Here is a 21,973-nt window from a genome sequence, read left to right as displayed (position 1 = left end):
TCCAAAGAAGCCAGCGTCATGCTGGCTCTAAGCAAAACCCTATATGTAGTGCTTTGTGTCCCTCTCGGCCGTCCGTAGTTTTTTACAGACTGGAAGGACACGGATGCCTCAGCTTACCCTTTCTATGTATATACCAAGCCCCAACCCCAGCAACTTCCTGGTTGATCCAATATGGAAGTGTCAAAAACTGCAGTTCTCTGAGTGTCCACTAGGGGTAGTTTGCATAACAGAGCAATTTCTCATTGACCCCCATGTTAAACAGCCCTTTTTCAGAGCATAATTAAACCTATTTAAGGCCTAGTACAAAATACCATTCTAGTCTGTATATTTAGGTCATCTCTCAATGACAACACTGAGGAGGGTGAATTTTTTTGTACCTGCCTACTTGGCCTTCACTTCTCCCCAGAGGTACACATCAGCCAGATGGACGTATCTCCCTCCCTCCAAAGTCACATCAATGCCCTTTTTTGGTCAGAGGAAATGAGGCTGCTTGGCTGCTCTGTAGCTGCTAGGAGAGAAAGAGAGACACAGAGTAGCGGCATTGAACACGAGTCACGATACACACACTTTGGGACAGTGAAACAATAAAATAAAACGTGGATAAAACTCAGAGATAACTGTTGGAGAAATTCCTCAGACGACCTGGACCTCTCTGAGCGCAGTTGGAGGAGCCGCTCTGGAGGAAAAATGCATCGGTGAACAACTGGTTTAAAATGCTAAATTGCTAATGCTAATAGCAAAACGAGCCAACCGTTAGCATACGAGCCAATGTCGGAGCGCTAGCTCCTGGTGCTAATTAGCATCAGGGCAGGCAGACACACTAGATCAGGGGTCCCCAAACTTCTTTCGATAGGGGCCACATCAACTTTCCTTTCTGTGATGGGGGGCCGGGGTCAGTCTATAAAAAACATAACTGGTTTTGTATTTACATGAGTTAAGGTTTTTGTGCTGAGGTGATGAGGATCCTGGCTCCAGGGTGGGAGCAGTCAACCACCATCTCTCCTCCTGACCTTGGGGTGGTCCTGGAAGCATGCAGGCCCTTTAGGAAGGGCAGAGAAAAACACAAGCAGCCCATCAGCAGAAAAGTGCATTACTATACTGACATTTTTTCATATTCATAGTTATTGAATTCAGCAGGCTTACCATATCAGTGTGAGCTGTGGGCTTGCTTCTGACTGGTGAGGAGATTGATGTCAGGTACCATTCCAGTTACAGCCAGTCTCAGAGACTGGTGCAGGTGTTGATCAGAGAGTCTTAAACTTTTCAGATTTTTTTATCAACTTTTAATGTTGGGCTAGGTCTCTTTTAGCACATCGCAGGTCTGCAACTCAGCCAGTTCAAATTGAAAAGAAGGCAGGGTGTCTTTAATGTCTGCAGCAAAAATGTTCTGGATTATGCACATTTTTTGGATTTTCACTAGCCACCCCGACGCCAACCATATTTGTAGCTCTGTCAGTTGTGATGCTAGCCAGCTTAGCCCAGTCTAAATCCAACTCTTCAATTGTATAGCGTACTTTACAAAAAGTATCCTCTCCTGTCGTAGTATCTGTGAGACTTTGTAAAGCTGCCAGCTCCTCGGACACTTCAAAAGATAAATTAACTCCACGAATAAAAATCAGCAGTTGCGCTGTGTCCTGCAAATCATTGCTCTCATCCATTGCCAATGCAAAACACTGAGAATCTTTAGCTTTCTCTTTCAGCTGGGCATGTACCTAATGCACCATTTCTTCAATCCGCCTGGTAACTGTAGACGCGGACAGACTCACTGCGTTCGGCGCATCTCTCTTGTCCGGGCAAACCTCCTCCGCCACAGCGTCCAAACACTTCTTGACAAATTCCCCATCACTGAATAACTTTCCACAGCTTGCAATCAGTTTAGCTACCTTGTTTGGCGTAGCATTGTACTCTGCTGGGCAGCAAATCCACATTTTAGCCAAGCCACCTTTGCTCTCCTCACTTGGCCGAGCAAGCTAGCATAATGCCCTCCATGGTGGGTTTCACCAAACTGCCTTTTCCTTGCACTGGAAAAAAAAATAGTCATCTGTCCACTGCTGTTTAAAAACTCTACACTCCGAATCTATTTTACGTTTCCCCAACAGTTTTGACATTTTCGTTGTCTGTTTTTCTCCTGTTCTCATCGCCCGCGTGCACTTGACGCTTGTTCGCGCGACACTGCGACACGAACGCAGTGACGTCACGTTGCCAAGCTCTATGCATTTTTTAAAGCTCGGCTATGTTTCGAGGGATTGTTTGAGTTCGTTAAGCAAGCCTCTCCAGTTGTCCAGACGGCCGAATGTGTAGTATGTGCGTAGTTTGGGGACCCCTGCACGAGATAATGCTGTAGCATTAATCTGACACTTTAAAGACGTTCATTTTCTATTTTGTTGTTTTTTGTGCACACTGAGCTGTATTATGTATGTGTTTAGCACTTTATCTGTGAACTTTAAGCACATTTAGCCACAATTTACCAACTGTGTACATTAGATATTTTTCTTTCTTAATATCTGATGTTGTGTGTGTACTTTTTACTATATAAAAAGCACAGAATATTTTGATAGCACAGAATGATAATGTTGAATTTGAGAAGTTATTTCAATAACATATGAATATTTGAATGCTGTTTATTTTATTACTGAGAATTGTGATGTCATATTACAACAGTAATTCAGTAAAAATAGTTATTCTCTATTGAAATAGTTTGTCTAGACTTAACATTATTTAAGTTCTATAATTCATTGAGAGCTGAGGAAATTAAAATGAATGCTCTGATCCTACTAATCGTAGGTCAGGTTGAGATTTGGACCTACCTTGATGTTGGAGCCAGTCAAATACGACGCCGCAGAACCTCAATCCTTTAACACCGTTAAGCATACACACCATCCACACACAAGTGAGGTGGGACTGATTTTCCACCACGGTGCTAAATAACTGAACTTTAGAATAAAAAGGCTGCAAACTTTATTTTACCTTTTTATTTTCTGTACTTACCTGGCTAAGAGTTGTAATTGTGTTGTCTTCCCTATCCTGTAATAAATGTAAGCATCATTGTTCTTAAAGAATACACTGTGTTTGTGTCGTTCCTGTGCTATCAGTTGGTCAATCCTGGGCTCCGTAGTCGATCTTTAAGCTTCTGATATCCCTGGCCAATGAACCTAGTTACTATTCTTCTTACTTCAAAGGGTAATGTGCTACATAATGTATCAGATTTAAATTAAATTCTCAATATCTAAAGCACACTGTCGCTAGTGCCGGCAACCAACCCCCTCCCCGACATGCACCGGGTGCGAGGGCCTGTTCATCGCTGCTTTCAGCTTTGATTTATAGTTTTTATTGCACAGGATTTCTGTACTCCTCTCCGGGAACAATCACCTTATCGTGGTGGAGAGGTTTGTGTGTCCCTCTGAACCTGATGGCTGTGTTGTCTGAAGCCTGGGGCTCCTGGTAGACTCTCCCATGGCAGAGTGGTCTCAGGCGAGGGGGCGGATGAAGAATGGTTCAAAAAGACTTTCTGGAAGAACGAGGAAGAGAGAACCTCCGTAGGAAGCCTGGGACTCCCATTCTGGAGCCAGGCCTAGATGGAGGGCCTGGTGGGCGGGTTTGCCACAGAGCCTGGATGGGCACAGCCTGAAAAAGTGATGTGGCACCTCGCCCCTCTCTATACTGTGGGCCCACGACTCACAGGAGGAACCGCTGGGTTTCGGGTGCGCTGCTGCACGGGTGGCAGTGAAGGTGAGCGGCGTTGATGGACCAGACACAGGCAGAAGAGGCTTGGTCTGGGGACGTGGAATGTCACCTCTCTGTGGGGGAAGGAGCCAGAGCTTGTACAGGAGGTGAAGTGCTACCATTTAGATGTGGTGGGGCTTACCTCCACGCACAGTCTCGGTTCTGGAACCGTTCTCCTGGATAGGGGCTGGACCCTAGTCTTCTCTGGAGTTGCCCAGGGAGTGAGGCGACGGTTGGGTGTGGGGATACTCACAAATCCCCGGCTGAGCGCCGCGCTGCTGGAGTTTACCCTAGTGGACGAGAGGGTCTCCTCCTTACGCCGGTGGGTGGTAGGGGGGAAAACTTTGTATGTTGTTTGTGCATATGCACTGAACAGCAGTTCAGAGTATTCGGCCTTTCTAGGAGACCCTGAATGCGTCTTGCATGGGCCTCCAGTGGGGGACTTCAATGCCCACGTGGGCAATGATGGAGACACCTGGAGAGGCGTGATTGGGAGGAACGGCCTCCCTGATCTAAATCCGATCGGCCATCTGTTATTAGACATCTGTGCTAGTCACGGATTGTCTATAACGAAACAACATGTTAGAACATAAGGATGCTCATAAGTGTACGTTGTACCAGAGCACTAGGCAGAAGGTTGATGACCGTTTTTGTGATTGTATCATCTGGTCTGAGGCCGGGATATGTTATCCCAGATGACTCCGGAGGCAGTTGCAAGGTACTGATGGGCCAGAAGGCTTTCAGCCTCAACGGTGTCTGAGGCAAAGCAGCGGGTGTGGGAGAAGTTCGGAGAAGTCATGGAGAAGGAATTTCGGGCAGCTCCAAGGTGCTTCTGGAAATCCATTCGGCACCTCAGGAGGGGGAAACGGGGAACCGTCCAAGCTGTTTACAGTAAGGACGGAACGCTGGTGACATCAGCTGATAAGGTAATCGGGTGGTGGTGAAGGCTGATGGGGAATCATTGTCAATATCTCTGGTGGAAGTCACTGAGGTAGTCAAACTCCACAGTGGCAAAGCCCGAGGGATTGACGAGACTCGTCCTGAAATGCTGAAAGCTTTGGGTTGAGAGGGGCTTTCTTGGTTGACATGTCTCTTCAAAATTGTATGGAAGTCTGGGAAAGTGCCAAGGGACTGGCACATCAGGGTGGTGGTTCCCCTGTTTAAAAAGGGGGACCGGAGGGTGTGTGCCAATTACAGGGGTATCACATTACTCAGCCTTTCTGGTAAAGTATACTCCAAGGTGCTGGAAAGGAGGGTTCGTCCTATAGTTAAAGCTCAGATTGAAGAGGAACAATGCTGATTCCGTCCTGGACGTGGAACAATGGACCAGCTCTTCACTATCGCAAGGATCCTGGAGGGGGCCTCGGAGTATGCCCATCCAGTCAACAAGTGCTTTGTGGATCTGAAGCAGGCATATGACCGGGTCCCCCAGGATATACTGTGGGAGGTGAGGGGGTCACTTCTGTGTGCGATCCAGCAGAAGGGTATTGCAGTCGCTCTACCGTACCGTTGTGACAAAAAGAGAGCTGAGCCGGAAGGTAAAGCTCTCAATCTAATGGTCAATCTTCATTCATACCCTCACCTATGGTCATGCAAGCTGGGTCATGAAAGAAATAACGAGCTTGCGGGAACAAGCGGCCGAAATGGATTTTCTCAGGAGGGTGGCTGGAGTCTCCCTTAGAGATAGGGTGAGAAGTTCAGCCATCCGTGAGGAACTTGGAGTAGAGCCGCTGCTCCTTTGCGTTGGAAGGAGCAGCGGCTCTATTCCCTATGAAGGTGTTCCAGGCATGCCCAGCTGGGAGGAGGCCTCGAGGAAGACCCAGGACTAGGTGGAGAGATTATATCTCCACACTGGCCTGGGAACGCCCAGGGACTCCCCAACTAGAGCTGGTTAATGTGGCCAAGGAAAGGGAAGTTTGGGGCCCCCTGCTAGAGCTTCTGCCCCCGCGACCCGATCCCGGATAAGAGGTTGAAGATGAGATGAGAGATGAGATTTCTGTACTGACAAAGATGTATTCATTTAAAAGAAAAGTAATGTTGTACTTTTTGTGTTTTTGACCTATTAGTTCAAAGTAAGTAAACAGTGACAAACACGTAACTTCACTCTTGCATAATGTTCCCAGAAGATGCATTTATCATTAAACAGACCATGGTGAACCACAACAAAATGGTTCTAATGAGCCCAATTTGTGATGCTATCACCAGAGAATTTCAGTTAATGACCTTGTCTTTAACAAACAAACCTTGAACTGTAATCACTTCAGACTAATTAATCTCAGGTGCACTTATTAGGAATATAATTAACTAACAATGGAGTGAAAGTTGTGTGTGTTTACGTTTCATTCAACTTTTGCTCTAACTTGCTTGTTCTGCTGTGTTTTATAGATTGTATGATTTCTTAAAGGACTCACAAACAATAACTTCCATTATAAACCTTAATTTATCAGTTACTGTACATAAATTCTTTGTTTTTTAGACAAATATCTTCTTGTGAACACTTTGTATTACTCTCAAAAAAGATTTAATTTACACATCTTGCTTCAGTAAATATTACTTTTGTAACTATTTTATTCAGTCTAACAGGGTGCTCATTTGACTTAGAATAAAGATCTGATGATGTGGGTACTTTCAGCTCACTGAATCATTTGAATGTATTGTTCATGGTTTGCTTTGACTTTTTTGTTTTGTGAATTGTTTTTAGCCAGTTAGATTCTTTTAACTGGTTTTGTGCAGTCACAGGGTCAGTTCATAGTAAGATATGTTCAATATCAGGCAAAATGATGCATTTCAATTATTCCTTTGCCCATGTTTTCTTTGAGCACTGCACTGAACCATAGAACAAATGTTCCTTTTCAAGCAGTTAATTCTAAATCATCCTGTATTTATAAAAGTATTATAAAGTGTTACTTATTCATACATTTTTGAAATGTCAAAAATCTAAAATTGTCGTTGTAGAAAGAAGTTACATAATAAACGTTTACATATCTGAGTTCCTCTACAAACCCATTTATACCCTGTAAGTCTTAAATCATTTTAAATAAGATTTATGTCAACATGTGTTGATCTTTGTGGTGCAATGAACCCTGAGAGTTATGCAGTACCTCCGACAAACACAATAATGAGACCTTCTGTTTTATCAGACAGTTTATGAGGGATATGTATGTATAGGTATATACAGTACATGTTTCACATATAGGTATTTCAGGCAGCATAGGAGAGCGATAGCACTCAAATATATTACAACAACATTCAATGACAGTCAGGTATATTTTAAGTCGGCAATATGTCATTTCCTTATCGAATTTGGTGTTTCCTTTCAATTATGACAGAATATAAAATACAAATCTATAATATAATGCTGAATAATATTGTAACATAAAGGCTGGTTAGTGAGGTTCTGATCACTGGAAGCAGACTTGAAAGGTGAAGAGAAGTGTAGCACACTCTGGCTCCATATGCATTTCTCTTTAGTATAAATAATGTTTTTGTCCTCAGGCCTTCTTCAAAATTAACATTAACACATGCACAGTTTTGACTGTTGATAGTTAAAATCATACACAGATGGCTGATGGATGGGGAAGAAAATTGTCATGGGCTGGTTTTCATTCTCTGTACCAGTGCCAGGATTCTTGTTTTAATCTCTTTGGTTTTCAAAGAATAGAAAATAGGATTGATGCACGGTGGGATGGTAGAGGCCAGCGACATGCATAGCACATGGAGGTCCGGGTCAATGGCTTGCACATAAATCCCCATTAAGGAAATGCTGAAAATAGGAATGTAAAATACAGCAACAAGGACCATGTGCTCAATGCAAGTGGCAAGAGTTTTCTTCCTATTGCTTACTGATTTCATCCTGAACACAGTGATCAGGATGCTGATGTAAGCCAGAACAATGAAAGTGAAAGGGACCATCAGGTTCACAACAGACGCATATGACACTACTGTCCAATCCACTGTGTAATCATTACAGGCCAATCTGAACAAAGGTGCGTAGTCACAGAAATAGCTGTACACTCTTACAGATTTGCAAAAAGACAGCTGAGCAATGAATGTCATGGAGTATGCCACTCTTACCAGACCGCAAAGCCAGATCAGGCTGACAACAGAAGACATGGTCTGCACTGTGTTGAATAAGTTCTGATGCATTGGGAAACATATCGCAATGAACCTGTCATAGGCAAGTACAGCAAGTGCATATGCCTCCAGAGATATAACAGTATAGTAGACATACATTTGTAAAAGACATAGATTGAATGGAACAAAGTTGTCGTTAAAGAGGAATACCTTGATCGCACCTGGAACAGTGCTTGTGTTTAAGAGTATATCAACTACTGCGAGGTTGACAACAGCCAGAAATTTTGGAGTGTGTAAACAGCGCTCACGGGCAATTATGCAGATCAATAAAAAATTGAACACTAGTGAAACCACATAGACAAACGACATAAAGATAATGTAGACACTGATGAAGTTAAAGGATTCAAATCCGATGATATAGAAGCCTGGAGGTTGAATGATGACAGAGACATTTAAAACAGTCTTGAGAGAAGACATAGTGCAACTCCACCGGCTGCGTGCTGGAGGTCGGCATTTGGCCCACGGTGTGTAAAAATTCTGTGGTCTGAAAAAGAGAAAAAAGAAAAAAAACATGTCATGACTTCACATACATCAAACTGACACATATACACTTGTGCATTCAGCATGAAACCAAAAATGTTGCTGCTTTTGAGCGAACAATATAACATGCAACAGACTACAATCTGCTTTTGGCTCACCTGTTTTGTTGATAATTGTTTTACACAATGTGGCTCCATATGATGCTGACTCCAACAGTAGCCATTGAATGTCTTCATGTCTGTCCTGTGTACAGTGGAAGTTATACTCTCTTTATTGGTCTCCAGAGATAAAACACAGTCTTCTCATTAAGATATGAATCTTCAAAACATTAATGACCAGTGAGCTTTTACTATAATCAAAGGTTTAACCCGTGGAGAGTGGCATGTTGTTTTCCAACTTTTCTTTCAACCAAAACAAACAAAATGTTATTATTGTTTCGTGTTCCTCACTTATCTTCATCTCAAGAGTCGGAGGACATGCAGATTAAAATTAATGCCGCTTAATAACACTGAAACCCAATCACCCAATGTTTGAAACAGTTTTATTATTCTCTTTGCAAATATAAAAAAACCTTAATTTCCATCATACAGCATTAATAACGTGTATGTCCATCCATTTTGAAGTGGGTGTAAACCCTCTGTTTTCATTTGATTGTTTCTTTTAATAAGGAACTAATAAAGAAATAGAAACATGATATAGTTGTTCGGTGTGGTGCGGACGTGCTCTCAGGACCACAGACAGAGACTTGATTTTGCTGACTCTGCTTGGAGGCAAAGGCAGATTTACTATCAATATTACTCTGTCATCATCATTTTGAAAGGACATGTAACTTTTTTTTTTACACTCATGAATATTCAAAGTCTTCTACCACATAAATATTTCAAAATTAACTGTAAAAAACTGTCTATACACCAACAGCATCTTCCTAACAGCATCTTCTCATGCATCTCTGTACTCCATCATTGAAAGTGTTATAGAGTGATAGATGTGACCTGGTCAGAAGTCTCTCGACAAGTCAGGTGTCACATTTGTCTTGGACTGAATAATGTTGCCCTCACCTCTCTCTCATTTGTTTTATACCGACACATGAAAAGTTGTTTTTATATGTCTGTAAACAATCAAATGAGATGCAGAACTGTGTATATATTATTTGGGGGAGTGGGGATTTCCTTTCAGGAGGAAAAGTGAGATGGTTGATTGATCAGAGTAGAAGCTAAAATGCATTTTACTGTACACAGCAGCACTCGCCTGTTTTTGTCGCCTGTCCTCGGCCCGGAAGAAAATGGACTCCCATACATGCGGGAAAGAGGAGATCAACTCTGAAAAAATGTTTTGCATACCAATCAAAAAGGCTAATTATCTTGAGACCCCCTACTTAAAAACAATTTAGGTGGACATAATTTTAGACCCTACCTAAATCAAAGTTTGTACTTGGAACCCGGTCATGGGCTCGGGTACGGAAACATTTTTACATCCGATAAGTCCTTCAAGACAAAAAGGCCACACAACCAGAAAGTAGCGACATTCTAAAGCAACCATGCGCCACTGAGCAGCTTTCATAGGATTAAACGGGCGCCATTTTTTCAGTATAAAATCTATATTTTAATATGTCCATGGTATTTCACAGTCATGCTGGCTCTGAGCGAAACCGGGTACTAGTGCTTTGTGTCCCTCTCAGCCATTTGTAGTTTTTTATAGACCGGAAGGACACGGAGGCCTCAGCTTGCCCGTTCTATGTGAAAAACAATTAAGAACTTTGTTGCTGGGGAGAATGAGTCAGATAGTTGGCAGATGTAATTGCACACCATTGAGGACTATTTTATGAATGAAGACGGTGAATTTACTGAGCGAGAATTACTCTGTACTTCTGTGGAAGTTGGTGTAAAGCAGGATGTTAGTTAAACCTGAGTTACGTGATAAGACGCAGCCTAGTTACCCTGTAAATGCACGGGGCAAACGGGGCTAAGTGAGCGGGAGTTACTCAGTACTTGTGTGAAATAAGGGGCAACCTAGTGAGCGGTAGGTATGCTCTAAGTCGCGGGCCGTATTATGTATTGTTACCATCTATTTCCATTTCTTATTCATTTATAACAGTGATTTCCAATCCTGCACCTGGAGGGCCACTGCCCTACCTGTTTTAGGTTTCTCCCAGCTCTAACACACGTAATTCTAATGATGTACTCGTTATCAAGTAGCCAAAGCTCGTCATGTGTGATATTCATTAGATTCTGGTGTGTTAGAGTAGGGACAAACCTAAAACACCCAGAGCAGTGGCCCTCCAAGAGCAGGACGGCCCATCCCTGATTTATACCCTTAGTTAGTTTCTCAGTGTCACAGAATGGAAGAGGCCAACTTTTATTTTTAAGGTTTTTTTTAAATGAAGCTGTGGTCAGAAACATGTGATCCAGTTAACTTCTTTGTCTCAGGTGCTGCATAAATAACAGTCCAGTAAATACTTGTTTTTTTTACCGACAATGATCTCCACAACCTCTGTACTGAAAAACATGTATTCATTAACAGACCATGGTGAACCAAAACAAAATGGTTCTAATGAGCCCAATTTGTGATGCTATCACCAGAGAATTTCAGTTAATGACCTTGTCTTTAACAAACAAACCTTGAACTGTAATCACTTCAGACTAATTAATCTCAGGTGCACCTATTAGCAATAGAATTAATTAACAATGGAGTGAAAGTTGTGTGTGTTTACGTTTCATTCAAATTTTGCTCTAACCTGCTTGTTCTGCTGTGTTTTATAGATTGTATGATTTCTTAAAGGACTCACAATCACAAACAATAAACAATAACTACCATTATAAACTCAATTTATCAGTTACCATACATCAATTCTTTGTTTTTTAGGCAAATATCTTCTTGTGAACACAATTACTCTCAAAACAAGTTTAATTTACACATCTTGCTTCAGTAAATATTACTTTTGTAACTATTTTATTCAGTCTACCAGGGTGCTCATTTGACTTAGAATAAAGATCTGATGATGTGGGTACTTTCAGCTCACTGAATCATTTGAATGTATTGTTCATGGTTTGCTTTGACTATTTTGTTTTGTGAATTGTTTTTAGCCAGATAAAGTCTTTTAACTGGTTTTGTGCAATCACAGGGTCAGTTCATAGTAAGGGATGTTCAAAATCAGCCAAAATGATGCATTTCAATTATTCCTTTGCCCATATTTTCTTTGAGCACTGCACTGAACCATAGAACAAATGTTCCTTTTCCAACAGTTAATATTAATTTATCCTTTATTTATAAAAGTATTATCCAGTTTTACTTATTCATACATTTTTGAAATGTCAAAAATCTAAAATTGTCGTTGTAGAAAGTAATTACATAATAAACGTTTACATATCTGAGTTCCTCTACAAACCCATTTATACCCTGTAAGTCTTAAATCATTTTAAATAACATTTATGTCAACATGTGTTGATCTTTGTGGTGCAATGAACCCTGAGAGTTATGCAGTACCTCCGACAAACACAATAATGAGACCTTCTGTTTTATCAGACAGTTTATGAGGGATATGTATGTATAGGTATATACAGTATATGTTTCACATATAGGTATTTCAAGCAGCATAGGAGAGCGATAGCACTCAAATATATTACTACAACATTCAATGACAGTCAAGTATATTTTAAGTCAGCAATATGTCATTTATTTCCTTATTGAATTTGGTGTTTCCTTTCAATTATGACAGAATATAAAATACAAATCTATAATATAATGCTGAATAATAACGTAACACAAAGGCTGGTTAGTGAGGCTCTGATCACTGGAAGCAGACTTGAAAGGTGAAGAGAAGTGTAGCACACTCTGGCTCCATATGCATTTCTCTTTAGTATAAATAACGTTTTTGTCCTCAGGCCTTCTTCAAAATTAACATTAACACATGCACAGTTTTGACTGTTGATAATTAAAATCCTCCACAGATGGCTATTTGATGGGGCTGGTTTTTATTCCCTGTACCAGTGCCAGAATTCTGGTTTTAATCTCTTTGGTTTTCAATGAATAGAAAATAGGATTGATGCACGGTGGGATGGTAGAGGCCAGCGACAGGCATAGCACAAAGAGGTCCTCGTCAATGGCTTGCACATAAATCCCCATTAAGGAAATGCTCAATGCAGGAATGTAAAATACAGCAACAAGGACCATGTGCTCAATGCAAGTGGCAAGAGTTTTTATCCTATTGCTTACTGATTTCATCCTGAACACAGTGATCAGGATGCTGATATAAGCCAGAACAATGAAAGTGAAAGGGACCATCACATTCATGAAACTAACATATGAAACTACTGTCCATTCCACTGTGTAATCATTACAGACCAATCTGAACAAAGGCGTGTAGTCACAGAAATAGCTGTACACTCTTACAGATTTGCAAAAAGACAGCTGAGCAATGAATATCATGGAATATGTCACTCTTACCAGACCGCAAAGCCAGATCAGGCTGACAACAGAAGACATGATCTGCACTGTGTTGAATAAGTTCTGATGCATTGGGAAACATATCGCAATGAACCTGTCATAGGCAAGTACAGCAAGTGCATATGCCTCCAGAGATAAAACAGTATAGTAGACATACATTTGTAAAAGACATAGATTGAATGGAACAAAGTTGTCGTTAAAGAGGAATACCTTGATCGCACCTGGAACAGTGCTTGTGTTTAAGAGTATATCAATTACTGCGAGGTTGACAACAGCCAGAAATTTTGGAGTGTGTAAACAGCGCTCACGGGCAATTATGCAGATCAATAAAATATTGAACACTAGTGAAACCACATAGACAAACGACAGAAAGACAATGTAGACATTGATGTATTTAAAGGTCTCAAATCCGATGATATAGAAGCCTGGAGGTTGAATAATGACAGAGACATTTAAAACAGTCTTGAGAGAAGACATAGTGCAACTCCACCGCTGTGCTGGAGGTCTGCATTTGGTCCACGGTGTGTAAAAATTCTGTGGTCTGAAAAAGAGAAAATTGAAAAAAAACATGTCATGACTTATCTTTCCAATCACATACATCAAACTGACACATAAACACTTGTGCATTCAGCATGAAACCAAAAATGTCGCTGCTTTTGAGCGAACAATATAACATGCAACAGACTACAATCTGCTTTTGGCTCACCTGTTCTATTGCTAATCGTTTTACACAATGTGGCTCCATATGATGCTGACTCCAACAGTAGCCATTGAATGTCTTCATGTCTGACCTGTGTACAGTAGAAGTTATACTCTCTTCACTGATCTCCAGAGATAAAACATAGTCTTCTCATTAAGATATGAATCAGCAAAACAGTAATGACCAGTGAGCTTTTACTACAATCAAAGGTTTAACCCGTGGAGAGTGGCATGTTGTTTTCCAACTTTTCTTTCAATCAAAACAAACAAAATGTTATTATTGTTTCGTGTTCCTCAGTTATCTTCATCTCAAGAGTCGGAGGACATGCAGATTAAAATGAATGACGCTTAATAACACTGAAACCCAATCACCCAATGTTTGAAACAGTTTTATTATTCTCTTTGCAAATATAAACAAAACTTTATTTCCATCATACAGCATTGACAACGTGTATGTCCATGGATTTTGAATCGGTGTGAACCCTCTGTTTTCATTTGATTGTTTCTTTTAATAAGGAACTAATAAAGTAATAGAAACATGATACAGTTGTTCGGTTTGGTGCGGACGTGCTCTCAGGACCACGGACAGAGACTTGATTTTGCTGGCTTTTCTTTGGAGGCAAAGGCAGACTTACTATCAATATTACTCTGTCATCATCATTTTGAAAGCACATGTAACTTTTTTTTACTCTCATGAATATTCAAAATCTTCTACCACATAAATATTTCAAAATTAACTGTAAAAAACTGTCTATACACCCACAGATCTGCACCTAACAGCATCTTCTCATGCATCTCTGTACTCCATCATAGAAAGTGTTATAGAGTGATAGATGAGACCTGGTCAGAAGTCTCTCGACAAGTCAGGTGTCACATTTGTCTTGGACTGAATAATGTTGCCCTCACCTCTCTCTCATTTGTTTTATACCGACACATGAAAAGTTGTTTTTATATGTCTGTAAACAATCAAATGAGATGCAGAACTGTGTATATATTATTTGTGGGAGTGGGGATTTCCTTTCAGGAGGAAAAGTGAGATGGTTGATTGATCAGAGTAGAAGCTAAAATGCATTTTACTGTAAACGGCAGCACTCGCCTGTTTGTGTCGCCTGTCCTCGGCCCGGAAGCAAATGGACTCCCATACATGCGGGAAAGAGGAGATCAACTCTTAAAAAATGTTTTGCATACCAATCAAAAAGGCTAGTTATCTTGAGACCCCCTACTTAAAAACAATTTAGGTGGACATAATTTTAGACCCTACCTAAATCAAAGTTTGTACTTGGAACCCGGTCATGGGCTCGGGTACGGAAACATTTTTACATCCGATAAGTCCTTCAAGACAAAAAGGCCACACAACCAGAAAGTAGCGACATTCTAAAGCAACCATGCGCCACTGAGCAGCTTTCATAGGATTAAACGGGCGCCATTTTTTCAGTATAAAATCTATATTTTAATATGTCCATGGTATTTCACAGTCATGCTGGCTCTGAGCGAAACCGGGTACTAGTGCTTTGTGTCCCTCTCAGCCATTTGTAGTTTTTTATAGACCGGAAGGACACGGAGGCCTCAGCTTGCCCGTTCTATGTGAAAAACAATTAAGAACTTTGTTGCTGAGGAGAATAAGTCAGATTGTTGGCAGATGTAATTGCACACCATTGAGGACTATTTTATGAATGAAGACGGTGAATTTACTGAGCGAGAATTACTCTGTACTTCTGTGGAAGTTGGTGTAAAGCAGGATGTTAGTTAACCTGAGTTACGTGATAAGACGCAGCCTAGTTACACTGTAAATGCACGGGGCAAACGGGGCTAAGTGAGCGGGAGTTACTCAGTACTTGTGTGAAATAAGGGGCAACCAAGTGAGCGGTAGGTATGCTCTAAGTCGCGGGCCGTATTATGTATTGTTACCATCTATTTCCATTTCTTATTCATTTATAACAGTGATTTCCAATCCTGCTCCTGGAGGGCCACTGCCCTACCTGTTTTAGGTTTCTCCCAGCTCTAACACACGTGATTCTAATGATGTACTCGTTATCAAGTAGCTGAAGCTCGTCATGTGTGATGTTCATTAGATTCTGGTGTGTTAGAGTAGGGACAAACCTAAAACACCCAGAGCAGTGGCCCTCCAAGAGCAGGACGGCCCATCCCTGATTTATACCCTTAGTTAGTTTCTCAGTGTCACAGAATGGAAGAGGCCAACTTTTTTTTTAAAGTTTTTTTTTTAAATGAAGCTGTGGTCAGAAACATGTGATCCAGTTAACTTGTTTGTCTCAGGTGCTGCATAAATAACAGTCCAGTAAATACTTGTTTTGTTTACTGACAATGACCTCCACAACCTCTGTACTGAAAAACATGTATTCATTAACAGACCATGGTGAACCAAAACAAAATGGTTCTAATGAGCCCAATTTGTGATGCTATCACCAGAGAATTTCAGTTAATGACCTTGTCTTTAACAAACAAACCTTGAACTGTAATCACTTCAGACTAATTAATCTCAGGTGCACCTATTAGCAATAGAATTAACTAACAATGGAGTGAAAGTTGTGTTGGTTCATGTTTCATTCAACTTTTGCTCTAACCTGCTTGTTCTGCTGTGTTTTATAGATTGTATGATTTCTTAAAGGACTCACAAACACAAACAATAAACAATAACTACCATTATAAACTCAATTGATCAGTTACTGTACATAAATTCTTTGTTTTTTAGGCAAATATCTTCTTGTGAACACAATTACTCTCAAAAAAGATTTAATTTACACATCTTGCTTCAGTAAATATTATTTTTGTAACTATTTTATTCAGTCTAACAGGGTGCTCATTTGACTTAGAATAAAGATCTGATGATGTGGGTACTTTCAGCTCACTGAATCATTTGAATGTATTGTTCATGGTTTGCTTTGACTATTTTGTTTTGTGAATTGTTTTTAGCCAGATAAATTATTTTAAGTTGTTTTGTGCAGTCACAGAGTCAGTTCATAGTAAGAGATGTTCAATATCAGGCAAAATGATGGATTTTAATTATTCCTTTGCCATTTTTTTTCTTTGAGCACTGCACTGAACCATAGCACAAATGTTCCTTTTCCAACAGTTAATATTAATTTATCCTTTATTTCTAAAAGTATTATCCAGTTTTACTTATTCATACATTTTTGAAATGTCAAAAATCTAAAATTGTCGTTGTAGAAAGAAGTTACATAATAAACGTTTACATATCTGAGTTCCTCTACAAACCCATTTATACCCTGTAAGTCTTAAATCATTTTAAATAACATTTATGTCAACATGTGTTGATCTTTGTGGTGCAATGAACCCTGAGAGTTATGCAGTACCTCAGACAAACACAATAATGAGACCTTCTGTTTTATCAGACATTTTATGAGGGTAATGTATGTATAGGTATATACAGTATATGTTTCACATATGAGTATTTCAGGCAGCATAGGAGAGCGATAGCACTCAAATATATTACTACAACATTCAATGACAGTCAAGTATATTTTAGTTCCGCAATATGTCATTTATTTCCTTATTGAATTTGGTGTTTCCTTTCAATTATGACAGAATATAAAATACAAATCTATAATATAATGCTGAATAATAACGTAACACAAAGACTGGTTAGTGAGGTTCTGATCACTGGAAGCAGACTTGAAAGGTGAAGAGAAGTGTAGCACACTCTGGCTCCATATGCATTTCTCTTTAGTATAAATAACGTTTTTGTCCTCAGGCCTTCTTCAAAATTAACATTAACACATGCACAGTTTTGACCGTTGATAATTAAAATCCTCCACAGATGGTTATTTGATGGGGCTGGTTTTTATTCCCTGTACCAGTGCCAGAATTCTGGTTTTAATCTCTTTGGTTTTCAATGAATAGAAAATAGGATTGATGCACGGTGGGATGGTAGAGGCCAGCGACAGGCATAGCACAAAGAGGTCCTCGTCAATGGCTTGCACATAAATCCCCATTAGGGAAATGCTCAATGCAGGAATGTAAAATACAGCAACAAGGACCATGTGCTCAATGCAAGTGGCAAGAGTTTTTATCCTATTGCTTACTGATTTCATCCTGAACACAGTGATCAGGATGCTGATATAAGCCAGAACAATAAAAGTGAAAGGGACCATCACATTCATGAAACTAACATATGAAACTACTGTCCATTCCACTGTGTAATCATTACAGACCAATCTGAACAAAGGCGTGTAGTCACAGAAATAGCTGTACACTCTTACAGATTTGCAAAAAGACAGCTGAGCAATGAATATCATGGAATATGTCACTCTTACCAGACCGCAAAGCCAGATCAGGCTGACAACAGAAGACATGATCTGCACTGTGTTGAATAAGTTCTGATGCATTGGGAAACATATCGAAATGAACCTGTCATAGGCAAGTAAAGCAAGTGCATATGCCTCCAGAGATATAACAGTATAGTAGACATACATTTGTAAAAGACATAGATTGAATGGAACAAAGTTGTCGTTAAAGAGGAATACCTTGATCGCACCTGGAACAGTGCTTGTGTTTAAGAGTATATCAATTACTGCGAGGTTGACAACAGCCAGAAATTTTGGAGTGTGTAAACAGCGCTCACGGGCAATTATGCAGATCAATAAAATATTGAACACTAGTGAAACCACATAGACAAACGACAGAAAGACAATGTAGACATTGATGTATTTAAAGGTCTCAAATCCGATGATATAGAAGCCTGGAGGTTGAATGATGACAGAGACATTTAAAACAGTCTTGAGAGAAGACATAGTGCAACTCCACCGCTGTGCTGGAGGTCTGCATTTGGTCCACGGTGTGTAAAAATTCTGTGGTCTGAAAAAGAGAAAATTGAAAAAAAACATGTCATGACTTATCTTTCCAATCACATACATCAAACTGACACATAAACACTTGTGCATTCAGCATGAAACCAAATATTTTTGCTGCTTCTGAGCGAACAATATAACGTGCTACAGACTACAATCTGCTTTTGGCTCACCTGTTCTATTGCTAATCGTTTTACACAATGAGGCTCCATATGATGCTGACTCCAACAGTAGCCATTGAATGTCTTCATGTCTGTCCTGTGTACAGTGGAAGTTATACTCTCTTTATTGGTCTCCAGAGATAAAACACCGTCTTCTCATTAAGAAATGAATCTTCAAAACAGTAATGACCAGTGAGCTTTTACTATAATCAAAGGTTTAACCCGTGGAGAGTGGCATGTTGTTTTCCAACTTTTCTTTCAACCAAAACAAACAAAATGTTATTATTGTTTTGTGTTCCTCAGTTATCTTCATCTCAAGAGTCGGAGGACATGCAGATTAAAATGAATGACGCTTAATAACACTGAAACCCAATCACCCAATGTTTGAAACAGTTTTATTATTCTCTTTGCAAATATAAACAAAACTTTATTTCCATCATACAGCATTGATAACGTGTATGTCCATGGATTTTGAAGTGTGTGTGAACCCTCTGTTTTCATTTGATTGTTTCTTTTAATAAGGAACTAATAAAGTAATAGAAACATGATATATTTTTTCGGTGTGGTGTGGACGTGCTCTCAGGACCACAGACAGAGACTTGATTTTGCTGGCTTTTCTTGGAGGCAAAGGCAGATTTACTATCAATATTACTCCGTCATCATCATTTTGAAAGGACATGTAACTTTTTTTTTTACACTCATGAATATTCAAAGTCTTCTACCACATAAATATTTCAAAATTAACTGTAAAAAACTGTCTATACACCCACAGCTCTGCTCCTAACAGCATCTTCTCATGGATCTCTGTACTCCATCATAGAAAGTGTTATAGAGTGATAGATGAGACCTGGTCAGAAGTCTCTCGACAAGTCAGGTCTCACATTTGTCTTGGACTGAATACTGTTACCCTCACCTCTCTCTCATTTGTTTTATACCGACACATGAAAAGTTGTTTTTATATGTCTGTAAACAATCAAATGAGATGCAGAACTGTGTATATATTATTTGGGGGAGTGGGGATTTCCTTTCAGGAGGAAAAGTGAGATGGTTGATTGATCAGAGTAGAAGCTAAAATGCATTTTACTGTAAACGGCAGCACTCGCCTGTTTGTGTCGCCTGTCCTCGGCCCGGAAGCAAATGGACTCCCATACATGCGGGAAAGAGGAGATCAACTCTGAAAAAATGTTTTGCATACCAATCAAAAAGGCTAATTATCTTGAGACCCCCTACTTAAAAACAATTTAGGTGGACATAATTTTAGACCCTACCTAAATCAAAGTTTGTACTTGGAACCCGGTCATGGGCTCGGGTACGGAAACATTTTTACATCCGATAAGTCCTTCAAGACAAAAAGGCCACACAACCAGAAAGTAGCGACATTCTAAAGCAACCATGCGCAACTGAGCAGCTTTCATAGGATTAAACGGGCGCCATTTTTTCAGTATAAAATCTATATTTTAATATGTCCATGGTATTTCACAGTCATGCTGGCTCTGAGCGAAACCGGGTACTAGTGCTTTGTGTCCCTCTCAGCCATTTGTAGTTTTTTATAGACCGGAAGGACACGGAGGCCTCAGCTTGCCCGTTCTATGTGAAAAACAATTAAGAACTTTGTTGCTGAGGAGAATAAGTCAGATTGTTGGCAGAGGTAATTGCACACCATTGAGGACTATTTCATGAATGAAGACGGTGAATTTACTGAAAACGCTACACGGGGTCCCTTTAACAATCATATAGCGCATTTTGTTAATATCTAATAAAAATGTGTTTAAGTGCATACATGTATATTTAATCATAATTTAAATTTAGTAAAATGGTAATAATACAGTATATTATAATATATCCTCTGTGTAGTTCCACTGATTATTATATAATACTTGATTAATGTATTTGGTAAAATACAACTTAGAGTGCACCTACTGCTCACTTTCCGCTTAGGTTTCCCCTTATTTCACACAAGTACTGAGTAACTCCCGCTCACGTCCCCACCTGGTTCCCACATGCATTTACAGTCAGTGCATTTACATTCACATCAATAACCCGAATATGGCCTGACCCCAGTTAAGGGAATGATAACATTATTGGAGTTCCCCTTGTATACGTGAGATGGGTTGAATGGGAAAATGACAGAGTAACTCGACCTGTGGTACAGTAGGTGGCGCTCTGTCAACATACAGCTGGACTGAATATTGCCTTTTTTCTAGTTTACCTTTGTCAAAATCACAAACAGCCGACTTTTGGACGGAATTACGACTGAAACAGGTCTTCTTGGTAGTAATGTTACTTGCTGTCGCGAAGCCCTCCCTTTGTTGAAATGTAAGGCTTTGTTAATGTTGTTTTTTTCACGTTGTTTTCTGTGCCGTTGCTTCCTGGTTTATTTTATTTCCGGGTCAAAAGCCATTGCTACGGAGTGGGGTGCATGTGCAGACAAGAAACGCAATAGAAACATGAGAACGCTGTTTACATGCACGAATAATCAGGGAACTGAAGGATTTCTCTAGGTCTGTTAAACGGGTATGAGAACCCTTATTTTACCCGGGATATGGTGTTTACATGGTGTTTAAAAAAACGGCGTATGCCATTTACCCGATTATAATCGGGTTTTTAAACTGCAGGTAAAATCACTTAATGTAACTAGGCTGCGTCTTATCACATAAATCAGGTTAACTTACACCCTGCTTTACACAAACTTCCACAGAAGTACAGAGTAACTCTCGCACACTCGCCCCACTAATTTCCACGCATTTTACAGTATAACTAAGCTGTGACTTAGAGCCAACTCCCGTACACACTAAGGAGGGGATAGCGGTGAACACTTTATAATCAATCCCTCTACCCTGTAGTTACTTGGTAACTCCGGGTCAACTACAGTGTAGATACAGCACATCATTGTACGGGAGTTACGCTCTAAGACACAGCCTAGTTATACTGTAAGACGCATGGAAATTTGGGGCGGAAGTGAGCGAGAGTTACTCTGTACTTCTGTGGTAGTTGGTGTAAAGCAGGATGTTAGTTAAACCTGAGTTACGTGATAAGACGCAGCCTAGTTACACTGTAAATGCACGGGGCAAACGGGGCTAAGTGAGCGGGAGTTACTCAGTACTTGTGTGAAATAAGGGGCAACCAAGTGAGCGGTAGGTATGCTCTAAGTCGCGGGCCGTATTATGTATTGTTACCATCTATTTCCATTTCTTATTCATTTATAACAGTGATTTCCAATCCTGCACCTGGAGGGCCACTGCCCTACCTGTTTTAGGTTTCTCCCAGCTCAAACACACGTGATTCTAATGATGTGCTCGTTATCAAGTAGCTGAAGCTCGTCATGTGTGATATTCATTAGATTCTGGTGTGTTAGAGTAGGGACAAACCTAAAACACCCAGAGCAGTGGCCCTCCAAGAGCAGGACGGCCCATCCCTGATTTTTACCCTTAGTTAGTTTCTAAGTGTCACAGAATGGAAGAGGCCAACTTTTATTTTTAAGGTTTTTTTTAAATGAAGCTGTGGTCA

General features: G+C 40.2%; 3 protein-coding genes across 3 annotated transcripts; all 3 read right to left on the bottom strand.

Annotated features, from left to right (window-relative positions):
- Positions 1-7,311: 7,311 nt before the first annotated feature.
- On the bottom strand, positions 7,312-8,274 carry LOC310956377 (olfactory receptor 2AT4-like; the record flags this gene model as incomplete). The annotated part of the gene is made up of 1 exon (XM_083926577.1): positions 7,312-8,274. One exon carries the CDS (start codon positions 8,272-8,274, stop codon positions 7,312-7,314), a length of 963 nt encoding a protein of 320 aa, XP_083782703.1.
- A 4,014-nt stretch (positions 8,275-12,288) lies between these two features.
- LOC310956889 (olfactory receptor 2AT4-like) lies at positions 12,289-13,257 on the bottom strand (the record flags this gene model as incomplete). The annotated part of the gene is made up of 1 exon (XM_083927264.1): positions 12,289-13,257. The coding sequence occupies one exon, from the start codon at positions 13,255-13,257 to the stop codon at positions 12,289-12,291; it is 969 nt and encodes a 322-aa protein (XP_083783390.1).
- Positions 13,258-17,279: 4,022 nt separating this feature from the next.
- LOC310956888 (olfactory receptor 2AT4-like) lies at positions 17,280-18,248 on the bottom strand (the record flags this gene model as incomplete). Its single annotated transcript, XM_083927263.1, has 1 exon — positions 17,280-18,248. One exon carries the CDS (start codon positions 18,246-18,248, stop codon positions 17,280-17,282), a length of 969 nt encoding a protein of 322 aa, XP_083783389.1.
- Positions 18,249-21,973: the final 3,725 nt, after the last annotated feature.

The sequence above is a fragment of the Echiichthys vipera genome (genome assembly GCF_963691815.1).
Source record: "Echiichthys vipera genome assembly, chromosome: 14".
Taxonomy (NCBI): Eukaryota; Metazoa; Chordata; class Actinopteri; order Perciformes; family Trachinidae; genus Echiichthys; species Echiichthys vipera.
Note: the sequence above shows the minus strand (reverse complement) of the source record. Positions and strands in the feature narration are given on the sequence as shown.